Source organism: Bos grunniens, chromosome 20 (assembly GCF_055505025.1).
Source record: "Bos grunniens cultivar Pamir isolate PY7600 chromosome 20, Bosgru_T2T1.0, whole genome shotgun sequence".
In the NCBI taxonomy this organism is placed as follows: domain Eukaryota; kingdom Metazoa; phylum Chordata; class Mammalia; order Artiodactyla; family Bovidae; genus Bos; species Bos grunniens.
Window position 1 is genome coordinate 53,262,789 of NC_141184.1, and position 20,067 is coordinate 53,282,855.

The window sequence follows — 20,067 nt, forward strand, 5'->3', positions numbered from 1 at the left end:
TATCAACTATTTTAGATTTGCATTTTAAAAATTTAATTCTCTAATCCAGCTGGAATTAATCCTGCTGAACAGTCTAAAAAAGGTCTTAATTTTTTCCCAAGTTTTGTCAATTATTCTTATGATTACTAGTATACTTATAAATAATGTATGTGTTTAGTTATAGCCAGCGAATGTCTAGGCATTGCCTAAATTTCTATCTTTAAGAACTACCTAACTCACTTTATTCTAATAGTCCTGACATAACAGTAGTCATTACATTTGGAGGTGATTCAGTATGCTTACTTGGCCCATTGGCAACTTCAAAAGCTTGGGCCATAAGCCCTGGGACCTGACAGCAGAGACCTGACCAGAGAGAACTCTGGACTAACATGGGCAAGAGCCCTTCTCTTTGGTCAAGTGCACCAAATAGGCACTCTCTGAAAAAAAGAACTGTTTTTCCCTAAGGATTACCATGGGATAAGGCCCCTGAGACCATCTGAAGCATAAGGACAGAGAGATGGCACACAGCTCCAGAGGATCTCTACAAGTCACTATACACAAGAACCAAAAAGCAGAAAACCTAACTTCACGGATATTTCTAGATTAAACAACACAGGCGGAGATCTCAGTCTTTGAGCTAGATCATCACATCTAGTCTGAAAGTGAAATTTAGTTACTCTGTAGTGTCAGACTCTTTGTGACCCCATGGACTGTAGCCCACCCAGGCTCCTCCATCCATGGAATTCTCCAGGCAAGAACACTGAAGCAGGTTGCCATTTCTTTCTCCAGGGGATCTTCCCAAACCAGAGATCAAACTTGGGTCTCCTGCATTGCAGGCAGACTCTTTACCAAATGAGCCACCAAGAGTTAGATAACCAGTCTAGTGAATTCCAATGGCACTTTCTAAATTTCACCTCTACGAGAAAAGGAACAGCAAAGGGGTGTTCAGCCTTCCAGACTATTAGCACATAAACTGGGAGCCGTAAACCCACGTGCCTGTAGGAGCAGACAAACGGAATAAATGAGCAGCAAAAGGGGTCAAGTGAACCTGACTTCACCATCTGAGAACAGCAGCGAATCCTGGGGCCTTGGTAAATTGGAATTCATGTCCCTGAAACACTGGCTCCCTCTAGCGGAGGCACTCATTACACAGCTATAGCAGCTTATACCACTGAAAATTCAAGATCCAAAACTGCCAGATTTTTAAAATTAAAAAATTTTAATTTTTTAAAGAAACCAAATCATAAATTCTTACATAAATTTCCCATTTCTTAAAGTTTTACAATTCATTATATTAAATTTTCTTTTTAAAACACACAGGTTAAACCAGATGTATTTATGAGACACATTTGGCCCATAGTCTAAGATCTCAGGTTTTAATACTATACACAACCAGCCAGTCAATTTTCCAAAACACTCTTGCCCCCATGCTCTTCTGTGCTTCCTTTATGTCTTGTTTCTTCCTCTGTATGCCAACTTATTGCAAGCTACACAACTCAATGGATTCCAGGGAGCACGTGAAGAGTGAGTGCATGTTAAGTGTGAGTAAAGGCTGCTATGCTGTCTCATTCACCCTATTCAAGAGTCAGCCAAACTCTGATGTTGATACAAGAAACTGCCATTTTGGAAAAGAAGATTATTATTCAGTTATGTTGTTAGGGCAGACTGCTGAGCCAAAGTAAATCATTTTCTTAATTATAACAGGAAGTCTTAAACCTCAAAAATGTTTTTTTTTTTTCTTTTTTTTCATTTTTTTCTTTAAGAACTCTTCAATATCCTATTCCACCTATCACTGACTGTTCTCAGGGTCACATTTCTGGCAACAAGCTAGTATTATTTCATGCAAGAAGCAAAGGAATGACCCTCAAAAAAAAAATCCATTTCCACTGAAACTGCTATAGAATTAGCTTCTACACAAAGCAGACTGATTACCTACTTTAAAGTATTTTGTCTAAGGGTATCCTATTTCAATCAAAGTAAGAAAAAAAGTTTAAGGAATGAGTCAGTCCTTCTGGGATTCAACCTACACAACTAGTTTGCATGTACTTAGATATGATAGGCTTTCCCAGATTCTAACAGGCTTGCTATATTAGATAGTCTGTTATCCATATAAACAAATTATGGTCTTCCATAACTACATCGTACATTTTCACTATGTGAAGATCTAAAAAATACAGTTTTCAATGCAGGGTATCTGAAACATATTCACTTGAGAATGACTAATCAGGGACAGTTAATATATTACCATTCATACACATTAGTCCATTATTGCTGACACCTAAGTACAATAAATTCTCCATTCTAACCATCCTTCTCCACCTCAAACTGTCTATAGATAATATTTCAGATGGTGGCTGACTCTGCTATCAATTTAGAAACAACCAGCTTCAATTCCTAGATGAGATCAAAATGAGCAACTGGGGTTAGGGATAGACAAGTGACATCACAAATATAACTGATTCAAATTGGACTTCATACATTTTTAAACACCTTCCATTTGATTTTCTAGAAGCCAGTTGCTCAAATGAGAATTTTTTCAGTCAGCTTCCACCAAGCTTCCAACTGACCCTGCCAATTTCACGGGTGTCAAAAACCAAAGAAGTTATATTGCAAGTCCAAGCTGCAGTGCAAGCCTCCTGTCATTTAGACTACACACAGAGCATATCCAGTGGTGACCCACGTGTCTCTGCTGAACCAGATTTGATGTCTTCAACCATCATAGTCATCTCCAGAAGAGACAGAACTCAAAATAAAAATAAATTTGAAAGGATGTTAGCTGTGTTGTTAGGTTACAGAGAATAGTGGTTCAATATTACCTACAACAAGTTCAAATTTTCCATATGGGGAGAAGAGACAAAATGGCGGAGTGGAAGGACATGAGCCCATCTCTTCTTATGGAAACACCAAAATCACAACTAACTGCTGAACAAACATCAACAATAAATGCTGGCACCTACCCAAAAAGATACCCTACATCGAAAGACAAAGCCACAACAAGATGGCAGCAGGGACACGAGAAAATCAAATCCCATACATCCTGGGTAAGCGACCCACAAACTGAAAAATACTATACCACAGAAGCTCCCTGACAGGAGTGAAAACTGTGAGGTCCATGTAAAGCTTCCCAGTCTGGGGATCTGGCAACTGAAGAATTTCTAAGAATCTGGCTTTGAAGGCCAGTGGGGTTTGATCATCGAAATTCACAGGACTGGGGAGACAGAAACTCTACTCTTTGAGGGTGCACGCAGGGTCTCCTGCTCATCAGGACCTGGGGGGAAAAAAGCAGTGACATCATAAGAGCCTGGGCCAGACTTACCTGCTAGAACTGAAGGTCTCCTGTGGAGGCAGGGGGCAGCTGCAGCTCACTGTACGGACAAGGACACTGGTGGTGGTAGTTCTAGGGAGTACTCATTGGTCTAAGCCCTCTTGGAGGCCACCATTTTCTCACCAGGACTTCATCCCACTCAACTGCACCCAGGCTCCAAAGCTGGCACACTTCAGGCCAAACCACCAAGGTGGAAATACAGCCACACTCCTCAGCAGATAGGCTATTTAGTCTTCCTGAACACACAACTTCCAGATAAACACACCCTCTGACACGGCTCTGACCCCAAGAGGGACAAGACTCACCCACCAGTAGGCAAAACCACTCCCTCCCACCAGGAAGCCTAAACAAGCCTCTCAGACAGCCTCATCCACTAGGCAGCAGATAGCAGAAGCAAGAAAATCTACAACTTTGCAGCTTATGGAATAGAAACCATAACCACAGAAAGTTAGACAAAATAAGACAGCAGAAAATATGTCCTAGATGAAGGAACAAGATAAAAACCCACAAGAACAACTACATGAAGTGGAGCTAGGCAATCTACCTAAAAAAAGAACTCAGAGTACTAACAGTAAAGATGATCGAAGAGCTCAGAAAAAGAATGGACGCACTGATACAAGAAGATGATATAACAATTGTAAATATACATATATATGTACCCAGTTCCAATAGGAGCACCTCAATATATGAAGCAAATTTAACAGCCATATAAGGAGAAACGACAGTAACACAATAATAGTGCAGGACTTTAACACCATTCTTGGATCAATGGACAGATAATCCAGATAGAAAATCAATAAGGAAATACAGGCCTTACGTGACACATTAGACAAGATGATTTAATTGCTATTTATAGAGCATTCCATTCAAAAGCAGCAGAACACACATTCTTCTCATGTGCACACAGAACATTCTCCAGGGTGGACCACATGCTGGCCACAAAGCAAGCCTCAGCAAATTTAAGAAAAGTGAAATTATATCAAGCATCTTTTCTGACCACAGTGCTATGAGATCAGAAATCCACTACAAATTAAAAAAACTGTAAAAAAAAAAAAAAAAAACACACATACACAAACAAATGGAGGCTAAACAATATGCTACTTAAAAACCAATGAGTCACTGAAGAAATCAAAGAGGAAATTGAAAAATTACCTAGAGACAAATGAAAACAAAACACAACAATCCAAAATCCATGGAACACAGCAAAAGCAGTTCTAATCTGTGAGACCCTATGGACTGCAGCCTCCCAAGTTCCTCTGTCCATAGGATTTTCCAGGCAAGAACACTGGAGTGTGTTGCCTTTTCTTCCTTTAGGGGATCTTCTCAATCCAGGGATCAAATTCGCATCTCTTACATCTCCTGCAGTGGCAGGCAGGTTCTTTACCACTAGCACCACCTGGGAAGCCCCTCTAAGATCTAAGGGTATAGCAATACAATTTTACCTCAGGAAACAAGAAAAATCTCAAATAAACAATCTAACCTTAAACCTCAAGCAAGAAGAGAAAGAAGAACAAACACCCAAAGTTAGTAGAAGGAAAGAAATCATAAATATTAGAACAAAAATGAGAGAAATACAGACAACAGAAAAGATCAATGAAACTAAAAGCTAGTTCTTTGAAAAGATTTAAAAAAAAAAAAAAAACCTTTAGACAGATTCATCAAGAAAAAGAAAAGGCTCAAATCAATAAAACTAGAAATGAAAAAGAAGTTACAATGAACACCACAGAAATAAGCACCACAAGCAACTATATGCCAATAAAGTGGAAAATCTAGAGAAATGGACAAATTTTTGGAAAGATATAATTTCCAAAGGTTGAACCAGTTAGAAAATATGAACTGACCAATCACAAGTACTGAAACTGAAACTGATTTGAAGACTCCCAACAAACAATTCTATCAGACATTTAAAGACGAGTTAAGATCTATCCTTCTGAAACTATTCCAAAACAGTGCTGAGGAGGGAACACCCCCAAAATCATTCTATGAGGCCACCAGCACCCTGATACCAAAACCAGACAAAGATGTCACAAAAAAAGAAAATTACAGGCCAATATCACTGCTGAATACAGATGCAAAAATCTGAACAAAATCCTAGCAGACTGAAAGGAACAATGCACTAAAAGGATCAAATACCATAATCAAGTGGGATTTATCCCAGTGATACAAGGATTTTTCCATATTCGCAAATCAGTGCTGTACACCATATCAACAAACTGAAGAATAAAAACCATATCATCTCAGTAGATGTGGAAAAAGCTTTTGACAAAATTCAACATCCATTTACGATAAAAACAACAACAACAACAAAAACCTCTCCAGAAAGTGGGCACAGAGGGAACATTGTTGTTTTCAGTCACCCAGTCAAGTCTGACTCTTTGCGACCCCTATGGACTGTTCCCATAGAGGGAACATACCTCAACATAATAAAAGCCATATATGACAAACATCATATTCAACAGTGAAAGCTGAAAGCATTTCCTCTAAGATCAGGTATAAGACAAGGATGTCCACCCTTGCCACTGTTTTCAACACAGTTTTAGAATTCCTAGCAACAGCAATCAGAGAAGAAATAAAAGAAATCCAAATTAGGAAAGAAATAAAGCTGTCAGTGTTTCCAGATGACATGATACTATACATAGAAAATCCTAAAGATGCTACTAGAAAACTACTAGTGCTCATCAATGAACTCGGTCAAGTTGCAGGATACAAAATTAATACACAAAAAATCTGTTGTATTTCTATATGCTAACAATGAACGATCAAAAAGAGAAACAGACAATCCCAGTTACCACTGCAACGAAAAGAAGAAAATACCTAGGAATAAACCTATCTAAGGAGGCAAAAGACCTGTACTCTAAAAATGGTAAGGTGCTCATAAAGAAATTGAAGATAACAAAAAATAGAAAGATATACCTTGTTCATGGATTAGAAGAATCAATCCTGTCAAAATGACTATACTACCCAAGGCAATATACAGATTCAGTGCAATTTCTATAAAATGGCATTTTTCACAAAACTAGAAAAAACTTTAAATCTGTATGGAAACACAAATAGCCAAAGCAATTTTGAGAAAAAAGAATGGAGCTGCAGGAATCAGGTTCCGTGAATTCTGCTTATACTACAAAGCTACTATCATCAAAACAGTAGAGAACTGGCACAAAAACAGAAATAAATCAATAGAACAGGAAAGAAAGCCCAGAAATAAACTACACACCTATGGTCAATTAATCTACAACAAAAAAAGGGAAAGCCATGCAGTGGAGAAATGACAGTCCCTTCAATAAATGGTGCTGAGAAAATTCAACAGCCACATGTAAAAAAACAAAATTAGAACATTGTTTGACACCACGCACAAAAATAAACTCAAAATGAATTAAAGACCTAAATGTAAGTAAAGACACTATGAAACTCTTAGAGGAAAATATAGGCAAAACACTCTGACATAAATTGAACAATATCTTTTTCAAGCCATCTCCTAGAGTAATGGCAATAAAAACAAACAAATGGGATGTGATTAAACTCAAAAGCTTTTGTAAAGCAAAAGAACAGGGGCAAGGGAAGGGACATATGTACACCTATGGCTGATTCATGTTGACGTCTGACAGAAAACAAAATTCTGTAAAGCAATTCCTTCAATTAAAAATAAATTTAAAAAAAAGAATGGGGGCTTCCCAGGTGGCACTAGTGGTAAAGAAGTCCCCTCCCAATGCAGGAGATGTAAGAGATGCAGGTTCGATTCCTGAGTTAGGAAGATCCACTGCAGGAGGGCATGGCAACCCACTCCGGTATTCTTGGCTGGAGAATCTCATGGACAGAGGAGCCTGGCAGGCTATGGTCCACAGGGTCGCAAAGAGTTAGACACGACTGAAGTAACTTAGCACACACGCACAACGAAGGAAACCTTAAAGAAAACAAAAAGCCCACAGATGGGAGAAAATATCTGCAAACACTGTGACCAAAGGGATTAATCTCCAAAATTTATAAACAGTTCGTGTGGCTAAATATCAAAAAAACAAACAATCAAAAAATGGGCAGAAGTCTTGACATTTCTCCAAGAATACAGATGGCCAAGAGGCATATGAAAAGATAATCAACATCAATAATTATTAAAGAAATGCAGAACAAAACTACAATGAGATACCACCTCACACCAGTCAGAATGGCCATTATCAAAAAAAAATGTACCAACAATAAATATTGGAGAGGGCCTGGAGAAAACAGAACCCTCCAACACTGTTGGTGGGAATGTAAATTGATACATCCACTATGGAGACAAGTATCCCACTTCTGGGCATATATCCAGAGAAAAACATGGTTTGAAAGGATAAATGCACCCCAGTGTTCACTGTAGCACTGTTTACAACAGCCAAGACATGAAAGCAACCTAAATGTCCATCGATAGATGAATGGGAAAAGAAGCTGTGGTACATATATAAATGGACCTACTCGGTCATCAAAAGGAATGAAATGTCATTTGCAGCAACATGGATGGACCTAGAGATTACCATACTGAGTGAAGTAAGACGGAGAAAGGGAGATAACATGCTATCGCTTATATTTGAAATCTTAAAAAAATGATACAAACGAACTTATTTACAAAGCAGAAACAGACTCACAGACTTAAGAGAACAAACTTATGGTTAACAGAGGATGGGCAGGAGGGAGGGGAAGACTGTGAATCTGGAACTAATATGTACAAACTCCTATATTTAAATACATAACCAACAGGGACCTACTGTACAGCACAGGGAACTCTGCTCAATACTCTGGAATAGCCTAAATGGGTAAAAAAACAATGGATACAGTTATGTCTATGCATAACTGAATTACTTTGCCATACATCTGAAACTAACAACATTGTTAATCAAATATACTCCAACATAAAATAAATTTTTTAAATACAATTTTTTTTAAAATTCCAAGTTCTTCTGTTTCAAAATCAGATCATTTTACCATAAAAAATTATGAAAATGGAAAATGACAAGAAAATCTAAGAATTGGTTTTTAATCTTGTCTTTGGAATTATTTTACCAGTGGCATAAAGGCACTAAGTTGCTATGAAGAGAATCTACTCAATTAGTCCTTATGCATATTAAACAACAGCTAGTACTCATCATTAGGCACGATATTCACAAGTACACAAGCCTCCAATACTCCCTAGTGGAAAACAAAATATCAAGAAGACCCAGTGGTCTCAAAACACAGTAACAGGACTAAACCCTTCATCTGTTCTTAATATTGGGACTTCCAGTTCTTAACATTGATCTCTCTGAAACAAACTCCCTCTTAGATACATGATTTAAAATTGTTTCATGTTGTTTATTATCAGAAATCCTACGAAATCTTAAAATTTAAAGTATTGTGCTAAGAGACTAGGTATATTATTCACATATTGCTGATACTTTGTTAGGATACTATGGCAGCATACATACTTTCTAAGAAGAAAATAGGACAGGAGAAAGGGAAGAGAAGGGGAAGCAAGAATGAGATCAAGAATGGGAAGGTGAAGACTGCTAAACTCCACGACACTCAAAACCAAAAGGACATTAATTTCTACAAATTTACATAAAAGAATATGATACCCACACAGTGATTTGGTCATTAAAGCAAACATTTGTTTACAAGAAAACAATAATACTTATTCAACAATCATGACAGGAACAGAAAAAACTGATTTCCAAGGAGAAAGGAACAATATCAGAAAGACCTACACCAATAATATTGATTTTTCCCTCTTTTACCATGTTTCTTTGACAGTGTACAACATTCTGAAATATCAATATATGTAAGAAATCGCAATAAGTTTTAGAGAATAAGAGTTACTATATTTATTTTACATGTCACAAATAAATAATCCTACAAAACTCTGTTACTTCTATAAAAAGAAGATTTCTAAATGATTCTCTCTCATGGTTGACTATTCATGAAGTCATATCCAGAGTAGTCATGAACAGTAAATGTCAAATTTACATTCTTCTCTATCAATATATGTATTTTTTTTTTTGGTGTAAAAATGACATGAACATATTATTCTTTCCTGAGAAATAAAAACTACTGGTCCATGTTTAGGTTTATTAATAGAGCTTAACTATTTTCTTTTCTTCCTGCATAGAGCAAGACTCCAACTAGGCAAGCAGCTTATTTGTTTTTATTTCAAAAATACTATGGAAATTGGGGAAAAGGAAGTCTCAAGATAAAGAAAAATGAAATGTTCGCATATCGATGATGAAGATATACGTTCACTATACTCCAACTTACCTAATACACTGACAAAGGCATCAAAAAGGTGAAACGTAAGTAGAGGCTCTTTCAAGTGACCATAGTAATCAGCTATAGTTTTAAAGACATCTTTTTCAAATCCTAAATACATAGGCTGCTTCAAATCTGAACAATTAGGCCCTGTTAAAGAAAAGAAAGAAAAACATTAGTAAGGCAATCACCTGCAAGTATTGCTATTAGTCTCTGTGCAGATATGTGGTATATACAGATATGCAAAATCAGAAAAGTTTTCAAGGGTAAAATCGATATCATACATTTTACTTATATAAATATGCTTTATGTCTAAATTAAAATCTATTATAAAACAATGAGGAAAACACTGGCTCACTTCCATTGTCAAAAAAACCCCAACTCTTTTGTGACCTTCTGAAAGGTATTTTTATTAAATGCAGACAGTGATAATTTTCTTTGAAATATAGAATATTTGCCTAGTCTAATATGGTAACTACCTCACATATGTAACAGATAATCTATAGAGCAATTTTTAAAGCTTTTAATTATTTTAGCATTGCTATATTATAAAGTTCTAGAATCAGAGTTGAGTGAAATAAACAATGTCTGCCTCTAAATAATTTGACTCATAAGAATGTATACTCTTTTTCCTGAAGATATTCTGAAAAGGAGATCTTACATTGTGTCTTAAATTCATTCTGATTATAAAATCCTCCATTTGATCACCATCAAAAGATAATGTGTATTAAAAAAAATTTTTTTTTAATGTTAAAGCTGCTCAAACAGAGACCATAGAAGACTAGATAAAGTGGCCTCTAAGTTCCTATTCAATTTTTTGATCTAAGAATCTAGGTTTTATTTACCCAATGCTTTTAAGTGAATAGTGGTATTTAATGAATTTTTATTAAACAAAATTATAATAGAAAATAATACCAAAGCAGAATCAAACTGATGTTTTCTGTTAAAAAGAAGTTTAAAAATAAAAGATAATTTATCAAGCAGAACCGTATTACAAAGTAACTCTAAGAAACTTGGAACAACCAAGAAACCAAGAAGCTTGGGATAAGTGAAGCAAAGATCCCCTTGTATTAGGGACCAAAGAGGAACAAGAAATGCTTAGCTCTCTATGGTGAAAGTGAAATTGTTAGTCACTCAGTCGGGTCTGACTCTTCGTGACCCCATGGACCATAGTCTGCCAGGCTCCTCTGTCCATGGAATTCTCCAGGCAAGAATACTGGAGTGGGTTGCCATTCCTTTCTCCAGGGGATCTTCTTTACCCAGGGATCGAACCCAGGTCTCCTGCACTGCAGGCGGATTTTTACCATCTGAGCCATCAGAGAAGCCCCAAGCTCTCTACTGAGCTGGCAGCAAAGACACACAACAATCCACATACAGATGGAAGGATTTACATCTCCAAGTAGAGAGGGCAACTAACTGGATCTGCCCATGCCTGAGCGAAACGGCAAGTGGCCCACTGCCACTGTGGCTGGCCAACACTGTCTATTTCCATCACAGCATGGAAGAAAGTGATGTTGACTGCACTGGTCAGTTCTGGGCCAGCAGAACACAAGACTAAAGCACTGTACCCGAACAGATTTCTACCCTCAGGACAGCAGAAGCCAGTAAAAACTGAAAGGAAATTCTTCCTACAGAATCACTGTAACTAATGAGAAAGGATCAAACAGAAAAGAACAGTTAAGGATTCTGGGCCTTCACATCTCCAAGCCATTGAAACATTGTGAAAACCGCTTTTTGTCAGTCTCCTTAAAAAGTCTCTTACCTTTTAATGTTCTATATGCTACTTATAAAATATTTGGACTAAGATAATGAAAATTATTAGATGTGTGGTACCTCATTAACCTAGTGGCAAACATAGCCATTTTTACTTGCTTCCTCTTCTGAAATATCCCAAGCTTAGTCAGTTGAAATTGTGTGACATGTCTTAGCAAGCAATACACGTCACCTTGAACTATTTATTCCCTCTAAGGATAAGTATGCAGTTCATTCTAAGCAGTTGTATCTCTTACAGAACACTTAATCATTCTTGACAACAATACGCAAAAATAAGCCAAGAAAAAGTTTTCTTTCAAATGCCAATGCATGGCAAGCCCATGAGAGAAGCCTAAGTTCGAAGATCTTTTGTTTTTCTATCATGTTGAATTTCAGAATATATTTTTAAATCCAGTTTTTATAAATGTTATTCCTGAAAGACTTTGGACAAGAACTGTTTACATCTACTTTTATTGAATTCTTGCAATCTACGTGCACAAGGAAGAAAAACAGCTAACCTGGTTTTGTATTATTTATTAACATCAGTCCCTCACCTAATGGCCAACCGTGAAAGCACCCAGGTCTGCAACAGATCGCCCCCAAGGAAGAGATGAGCAATAAACCTACAGAGTAAGAAGCACGAGGCCTCCAAAAGTCTCATATCTTTTCTGTTCCCTACTGGACAATAATGGAAACCCAGATTCAGTAAGGATAAGGCTATGACTTAAGTCATAACAAGCTATGACTCTGACAGACTCATAGTAAATTCAGGAGATGGGGAATGCAAATTTGGAAAAATCAATAATTTTATAAAATTATTCAAAAAGCTGACCTCGCCCTTTGGCCACCCTTTTTTCTTTGACACATGAGCAAGCATCTTTATGGATGTGCCAACCATTTCTAAAGTACTACACTTGATACATGGAAGACAGGTCCCCATTCCCAAGAATTTCCACCTAACCTAACACTACCTCACACATGTGGAGAACAGGACTAAGTCAATCCTCATGTCTTTTCTCTCCACTGGTAATCTCAGTTAGTCTGACCTTTCTGCAGAAGTTTCACGGATTATATATACATCTCTCTTGGGGGTTTATTACATTCTTCATTACATTTTGATCACCACTGAGAATTCAACATCATAACTACACCTTAATATATACTTTACAACATATTATAGCTTAGATTTGTTATACTGGCTTCCTCTGTTCACTCCCAGTTGACCAACTTTCAAGATCCTTGGTTTTCCCAAAAGTCATACACGGGTCATTGAACCCACTCATAGCTTCTATTTTGTCTTTGCCACCTCTGGCCAAACATATAATTTAGATTAGTTTCTTTAAAATGATTAAGCAAGAATAAAAAGCATTCCTCCAGACTAAAACCACAGGACTCTACATCTCAGATGTTCTAAAACATGAACCAAAACCCAATGAAAATCTTAATAAACTCAGAGAACTTTGATCTTCACACACACTAACATTGCTATTCATTTTCAGGATGATAGTATATCATCTTTATATCATCACTAAGATCACCCACAGTGAGTTAACAGTTATTTTAGTTTCATTCTATAATCAAATAAAACTAATCAGTGAAATTAATAATTCAGAGCCTACTAATTTAATAATTTATACAGCAATCTCTATACATGCTAGTCTTACTCAAAAGGGAGGAAAGAAAGTAACTCTCTGAGGTGATCTTTAAGACTCTAAAGACTCTATAGACCAAATATCACAATTACCAGTCAGCTAAGATAACTAGAATTCTTATTACAATCACTTGTTTGGCTTAAGCCATTAACCATTAGAATCCCTTCTTTGAGTTAAGACTTCTAAAAATTCCAGAGCAACAGTAGTGTTAGTGAAATACTCTAATAACTCATTTCTTCACAGTGCCCATGATATCCTATGAAGAAGACTTCATATGCCTATGAAAAACTTCAGCGGGATCATCTTGTCCAGGCCCCTCATCTGATAGCCAAATTACTTAAACAGTCTCTTGTTTCTCTATATATAGGTTCTTCTCCTTCCAAACTCTGCTGCACACTAATTAGATTTGTCTTCAAAAACATTTCTCTCCAACTTAAACCACTGCCCTATAAAAAGCCAGTGGGAAACAGAATCTGCTGAGTAAATTAATGATGTAAATATAAGGCATACTTAGGAACACATGCTTTAGGAATACACTGCTGACAAGCATTTATCTATTACAATATTGCTTTCAGTATTACTAATTATTCTTTTCTGTGATGAAGCATTCAAAACAAGCAGTGTGGATGCTATTTGCAGTGTGATTTTATGCACAAGAAGACAGAAGTACAAAAATCCCTTTTAAAATGCTCTATAACTCAGCCCTTCCACTAAGTCACAAATTTATCACTGAAAGCACAGGAATCCCCAGTTAACTGCCAGTCTCACAGGTGTCAAATGCTCATGCCATTGAGCAAAAATATTCTGTAATTCAGGGCACTAATTTCTGTCAATTTCATAAAAATGGCAGAAGTCGGACATGACTGAAGAGACTTAGCAGCAGCAGCAGCAGTACTCACAATTTGCCAAACACTTCATAGCTGACAGTACCCAATGAGGAAGTTCTTCTGCAGAAAAAGGAAAATAAAAAGATGTTTTATTCAATTACATATAACTCAAAGTATTATATACACACTTGGTATCATAAGAATGATACTTGTCTCAAGTAATATGAAACATATTGGCTAATCACAAATCACTTACTTATGTATCAGAACACTGAGAAGATAAAAATTTTTCCTTAGCAGCAATGTTACAACTCATTCTTATATAAACCATACCTGTAAATTTCTCTAAAGACAAGATGTACTTGTACAGCTTTAGGGAAAAGAAATTTGATAGTTTGTTCCAAAGAAACAAATCAATTATCCTAAGAATTATACAGAAAGAAGAAAAACACAGAAAAAGCAGAAGTATGAGTCATCAAATGCATTTATGAAACAAGTTCACCAAATATCTTTCAAAAAACAAAAAGGTGAATTCTGTTATGTCCAATGTTCAACCACTTTACAAGTTTCAATTTTCAAAATGTCTTAAGGCAAGAAAGTGCCACTGACATATCAGTATAGGCTATCAGGATTAGGACAGCCTTAAAATAATAATGACTTCCCTGGTGGCTCAGACAGTGGAGCATCTGCCTACAATGCGGGAGACCCAGGTTCAAACCCTGAGTTGGGAAGATCCTCTGGAGAAGGAAATGGCAACCCACTCCAGTACTCTTGCCTAGAAAATCCCATAGAGAGGAGCACGGTAGGCTCCTACAGTCCATGGGGTCACAAAGAGTCGGACACGACTGAGCGACTTTACTCACTCACTCAAAATAATGGTTAGCATTGCTACAAAAACCCCAGCTGAACTTTTTGGTGCAGAGTCTCTTCCCCTGGCCCTGCCACAGACATCTGATGGACCAGCACGCATGCTTCTACTGGACACCTTCTCCACTGTCTGTGAAACTGCAAAGACCCTGGTTGACTTGTGTTAGAGCTAATGAACCTGAGGCCTATGAAGTGCTCTCTTCTTTCTCAAGTATGTACTTAATAAAACAAAACTGATCATCCAGCTGTGGCTGGAAGTATTCATGTCTGCTGTACTCAGGAGACTGCAGAAGGATTTTAGAAGTATTTCAAAGGCAATAGCCCTCTCATTCCATGTAACTTAATTTTATACATTGATTAACCTGACAATTCAAGAAGTCGCAAAGCTGTTTATTTCTGTTTCCTAACATTCTCCATTCCTGATACATGGGCTTTAAAGGAAAACTGTTTCAGGTTTCAAAGACACATTCAGCTCCTGTCAAGAAACATGACCTAGAAAAACCTCTTCCCTTCTTACTGCTCATACTCCTTCTAGGCCAGCTCTGCTTGCTGCCCAGGAGCCTCCAGTGCTTCATTTAATATTAATTTATAAAAACCCGAAAGTATTATACCATCTTCCCACAATCAAAGGTCATTCTAGCTCCAGCCAATTGCTAGGATTAAGAGTTTGAAGCAAGTTCAATTCAGTTCAGTCACTCAGTCATGTCCGACTCTTTGCAACCCCATGAAACGCAGCACGCCAGGCCTCCCTGTCCATCAGCAACTCCCAGAGTCCACCCAAACCCACGTCCATTGACTCGGTGATGCCATCCAACCATCTCATCCTCTGTCGTCCCCTTCTCCTCCTGCCCTCAATCTTTCCCAGCATCAGGGTCTTTTCCAATGAGTCAGCTCTTCGCATCAGGTGGCTAAAGTATTGCAGTTTCAGCTTCAACATCAGTCCTTCCAATGAACACCCAGGACCGATCTCCTTTAGGACGGACTGGTTGGATCTCCTCGCAGTCCAAAGGACTCTCAAGAGTCTTCTCCAAACCCACAGTTCAAAACCATCAATTCTTTGGCACTCAGCTTTCTTTATAGTCCAACTCTCACATCCATACATGACTACTGGAAAAACCATAGCCTTGACTAGACAGACCTTTGTTGACAAAGTGACGTCTCTGCTTTTTAATATGCTGTCTAGATTGGTCATAACTTTCCTTCCAAGGAGCGTCTTTTAATTTCATGGCTGCAATCACTATCTGCAGTGATTTTGGAACCCAGAAAAATAAAGTCAGCCACTGTTTCCACTATTTCCCCATCTATTTGCCATGAAGTGATGGGACCAGATGCCATGATCTTAGTTTTCTGAATGTTGAGCTTTAAGCCAACTTTTTCACTCTCCTCTTTCATTTTCATCAAGAGGCTCTTTAGTTCTTCTTCACTTTCTGCCATAAGGGTGGTGTCATCTGCATATCTTTATTGCATAGGTTATTGATATTTCTCCCAGCAATCTTGATTCCAGCTTGTGTTTCCTCCAGCCCAGCGTTTCTCATGGTGTACTCTGCATATAAGTTAAATAAGCAGGGTGACAATATACAGCCTTGACGTACTCCTTCTCCTATTTGGAACTAGTGTGCTGTTCCATGTCCAATTCTAACTGTTCCTTCCTGACCTGCATATAGGTTTCTCAAGAGGCAGGTCAGGTGGTCTGGTATTCCCATCTCCTTCAGAATTTTCCAGTTTATTGTGATCCACACAGTCAAAGGCTTTGGCATAGTCAATAAAGCAGAAATAGATGTTTTTCTGGAACTGTCTTGCTTTTTCGATGATCCAGCGGATGTTGGCAATTTGATCTCTGGTTCCTCTGCCTTTTCTAAAACCAGCTTGAACATCAGGAAGTTCACGGTTCACGTATTGCTGAAGCCTGGCTTGGAGAATTTTAAGCCATTACTTTACTAGCACTTGAGATGAGTGCAATTGTGTGGTAGTTTGAGCATTCTTTAGCATTGCCTTTCTTTGGGATTGGAATGAAAACGGACCTTTTCCAGTCCTGTGGCCACTGGTGAGTCTTCCAAATTTGCTGGCATATTGAGTGCAGCACTTTCACAGCATCCAATGTGGATCCATCTCTTATTCAGGGGAAGGAATTTTTAAATCAGTCTGGGGACTCTGGCTCACTACAGTTACAAGCACTTTATTTTTCTTAATCAAAAACCAGGACAGGGAGTTGCTAAATGTTTATTTTCCCCAATTTGTAAACTGGCTTGGAGTAAAAAGGTATAAAAAAATTAAAGCACCTTCAACATCTAAAAAGCTACCTTTGTTAAAAGAAAAAGGGGGGGAATGATATAAACCAAGACTATCTCAGAAAATCTGACACAAAGACACCATAATGAAAAGGTCAATGAGAGCTCTGAAAATCAGTCAGGCCCCAGGACCACCTAAAAGTTGACTCAAAGAATCTGTTAGGCATTAAACTTACCCACTTCTCAGGGATTTTCTGGGGATGATAAAGAACCACTTTATACTACCATGTGGCTACCACTGAACTAGCCTCTAGATGGATATGGCTTAGACCTTCACTCCTGGGTATTCATCTTCCTACGACATTTTCTGAATACAAACAATTAGTATAAAGGTCTTTGGAAGTAAACTAAAGCTATACATAATAAGCAGGTAAACTTATGTAGAGTTTACAGAAAGGTCAAATAGAAGCAGATGGACCTGTACAGCCGATATACTAGGTCAAATGAGAACAAAATGGCTTTTATGCACTTACTTGACTTGTCATCAAGGATAACAACTCCTTGCTTGCTCACACTGTATACATTATGGATGATGAACTTGGAGTTGACAAGTTTAATGTCTAAAACCTCTTCTAAGGAATCCAGGCCAAGGATTTTCTGTAAACTAAAAAGACAAAGAATGATTATATTAATTACTTTTTAAAAATCATCTGCCCAAGACCCAGCACTATAGAAGATCTTTAAACTGTGCTGTTTTCATGTGTTTCACCTGATTTTTATGGGGCAAAAAGGCCAGACATTGAGTATGTAAAACAAACTTAAAAGAGACCCTTTTGTCATTAATGTACTACTTCACTAATTTAAAAGCATAACACACTGAATGTCAAGAAAATTATTTTTTAACTTAAATATTATAATAACAAAAACTAGCTTAACCAATGATAAGAAACTGCTACGAGTATATCTTTATAAAATTTCTTTTAAAAAACCTGCTATCATATTGTTAACTTTAGTTACCTACTGTATATCATATATCTAGAAGACCAAGTTTTCCATTATATATTTCATTAAGCTTAAGATTTCAGTGTAACTAGAAAGTTTAAAAACTTTACAACACTAATTATTAGATAAATGCAAATCAAAACAAGTCACCACCTCACACACTAGTCAGAATGACCATCATCAAAAAGTCTACAAATAATAAATGCTATGGAGGGTGTGGAAAAAAGGAAACCTTCCTCTACTGTAAATGGGAATGTAAATTGGTGCAGTCACTATGGAAACAGGGTGGAAGTTCCTTAAAAAACTGAAAATAGAGTTACCATATGATCCAGCAATCCCACTCCTGGGCTTATATCCAGAATAGATGAAAACTCTAGTTCAAAAAGATATATGCACCCCAAGGTTCACTGCAGCAATATTTACAACAGCCAAGACATGGAAGTAACCTAAGTGTCCATCAACATATGAATGGATAAAGATGTGGTACATATACACAAGGGAATATTACTCAGCCATAAGAAAGAATAAAATATAGACATTTGCAGGAACATGGATAGACCTATAGACTACCACACTAACAGAAGTGAGACAGAGAAAAATAATTACATGATATCCCTTACATGTGGAATCTAAAAAAATAATACAAATCAACTTATTTACAAAACAAAAATAGACTCACACACATAGAAACAAACCTATAGTTACCAAAGGATAAAGGTAACTTCCAGAAAGTTAGAGATACCGAGGGAATATTTCATGCAAAGATGGGCTCAATAATAAAGGACAGAAATGGTATGGACCTAACAGTAGCTGAAGATATTAAGAAGAGGTGGCAAGAACACACAGAAGAACGGTACAAAAAAGATCTTCACAACCTAGATAATCACGATGGTGTGATCACTCATCTAGAGCCAGACATCCTGGAATGTAAAGTCGAGTGGGCCTTAGAAAGCATCACTACGAACAAAGCTAGTGGAGGTGATGGAATTCTGAATTGAGCTATTTCAAATCCTAAAATATGATGCTGTGAAAGTGCTGCATTCAATATGTCAGCCAATTTGGAAAACTCAGCAGCCAACTTGGAAAACTCCAGTCCTGGCCACAGGACTGGAAAAGGTCAGTTTTCATTCTAATCCCAAAGAAAGGCAATGCCAAAGAATGCTCAATCTACTGCACAACTGCACTCATCTCACATGCTAGTAATGCTTAAAATTCTCCAAGCCAGGCTTCAGCAATATGTGAACTGTGAACTTCCAGATGTTCAAGCTGGTTTTAGAAAAAGCAGAGGAACCAGAGATCAAATTGCCAACATCTGCTGGATCATCAAAAAAGCAAGACAGTTCCAGAAAAACATCTATTTCTGCTTTATTGACTATGCCAAAGCCTTTGACTGTGTGGATCACAATAAACTATGGAAAATTCTGAAGGAGATGGGAATACCAGACCACCTGACCTGCCTCTTGAGAAACCTATATGCAGGTCAGGAAGCAACAGTTAGAACTAGATATGGAACAACAGACTAGTTCCAAATAGGAGTACGTCAAGGCTGTATATTGTCACCCTGCTTATTTAACTTATATATGGAGTACATCATGAGAAACCCTGGGCTGGAGGAAACACAAGCTAGAATCAAGATTGTCGGAAGAAATATCAATAACCTCAGATATGCAGGTGACACCACCCTCATGGCAGAAAGTGAAGAACTAAAGAGCCTCTTAATGAAAGTGAAAGCGGAGAGTGAAAAAGTTGGCTTAAAGCTCAATATTCAGAAAACAAAGATCATGGCATCCGGTCCCATCACTTCATGGCAGATAGATGGGGAAATAGTGGAAACAGTGGCTGACTTTATTTTTCTGGGCTCCAAAATCACTGCAGATGGTGACTGCAACCATGAAATTAAAAGACGCTTACTCCTTGGAAGGAAAGTTATGACCAACCTAGATAGCATATTCAAAAGCAAAACCTTGTCAACAAAGGTCCGTCTAGCAAAGCTATGATTTTTCCAATAGTCATGTATGGATGTGAAAATTGGACTATGAAGAAAGTTGAGCGCCGAAGAATTGATGCTTTTGAACTGTAGTATTGGAAAAGACTCTTGAGAGTCCCTTGGACTACAAGAAGATCAAACCAGTCCATCCTAAAGGAGATCAGTCTTGGGTATTCATTGGAAGGACTGATGCTTAAGC

The 20,067-nt window shown here is 37.5% G+C and overlaps 1 protein-coding gene across 6 annotated transcripts in view; it reads right to left on the bottom strand.

The window, feature by feature from the left end:
* Window positions 1-20,067, bottom strand: part of DEPDC1B (DEP domain containing 1B) — a 104,026-nt gene that overhangs the window by 27,018 nt on the left and 56,941 nt on the right. For 3 of the 6 annotated variants that reach the window (XM_086361856.1, XM_086361855.1, XM_086361857.1), the window contains 3 exons: window positions 17,413-17,543; window positions 13,857-13,904; window positions 9,563-9,703 (listed from right to left, as the gene is read on the bottom strand). In XM_086361856.1, the coding sequence (XP_086217982.1) occupies window positions 9,563-9,703; window positions 13,857-13,904; window positions 17,413-17,543 (320 nt within the window). Of the gene's footprint in view, window positions 1-2,484; window positions 2,723-3,088; window positions 3,248-7,094; window positions 7,206-9,562; window positions 9,704-13,856; window positions 13,905-17,412; window positions 17,544-20,067 lie in introns of those variants that run through there. The other 3 variants (XM_086361858.1, XM_086361859.1, XM_086361860.1) reach the window with 3 other exon arrangements.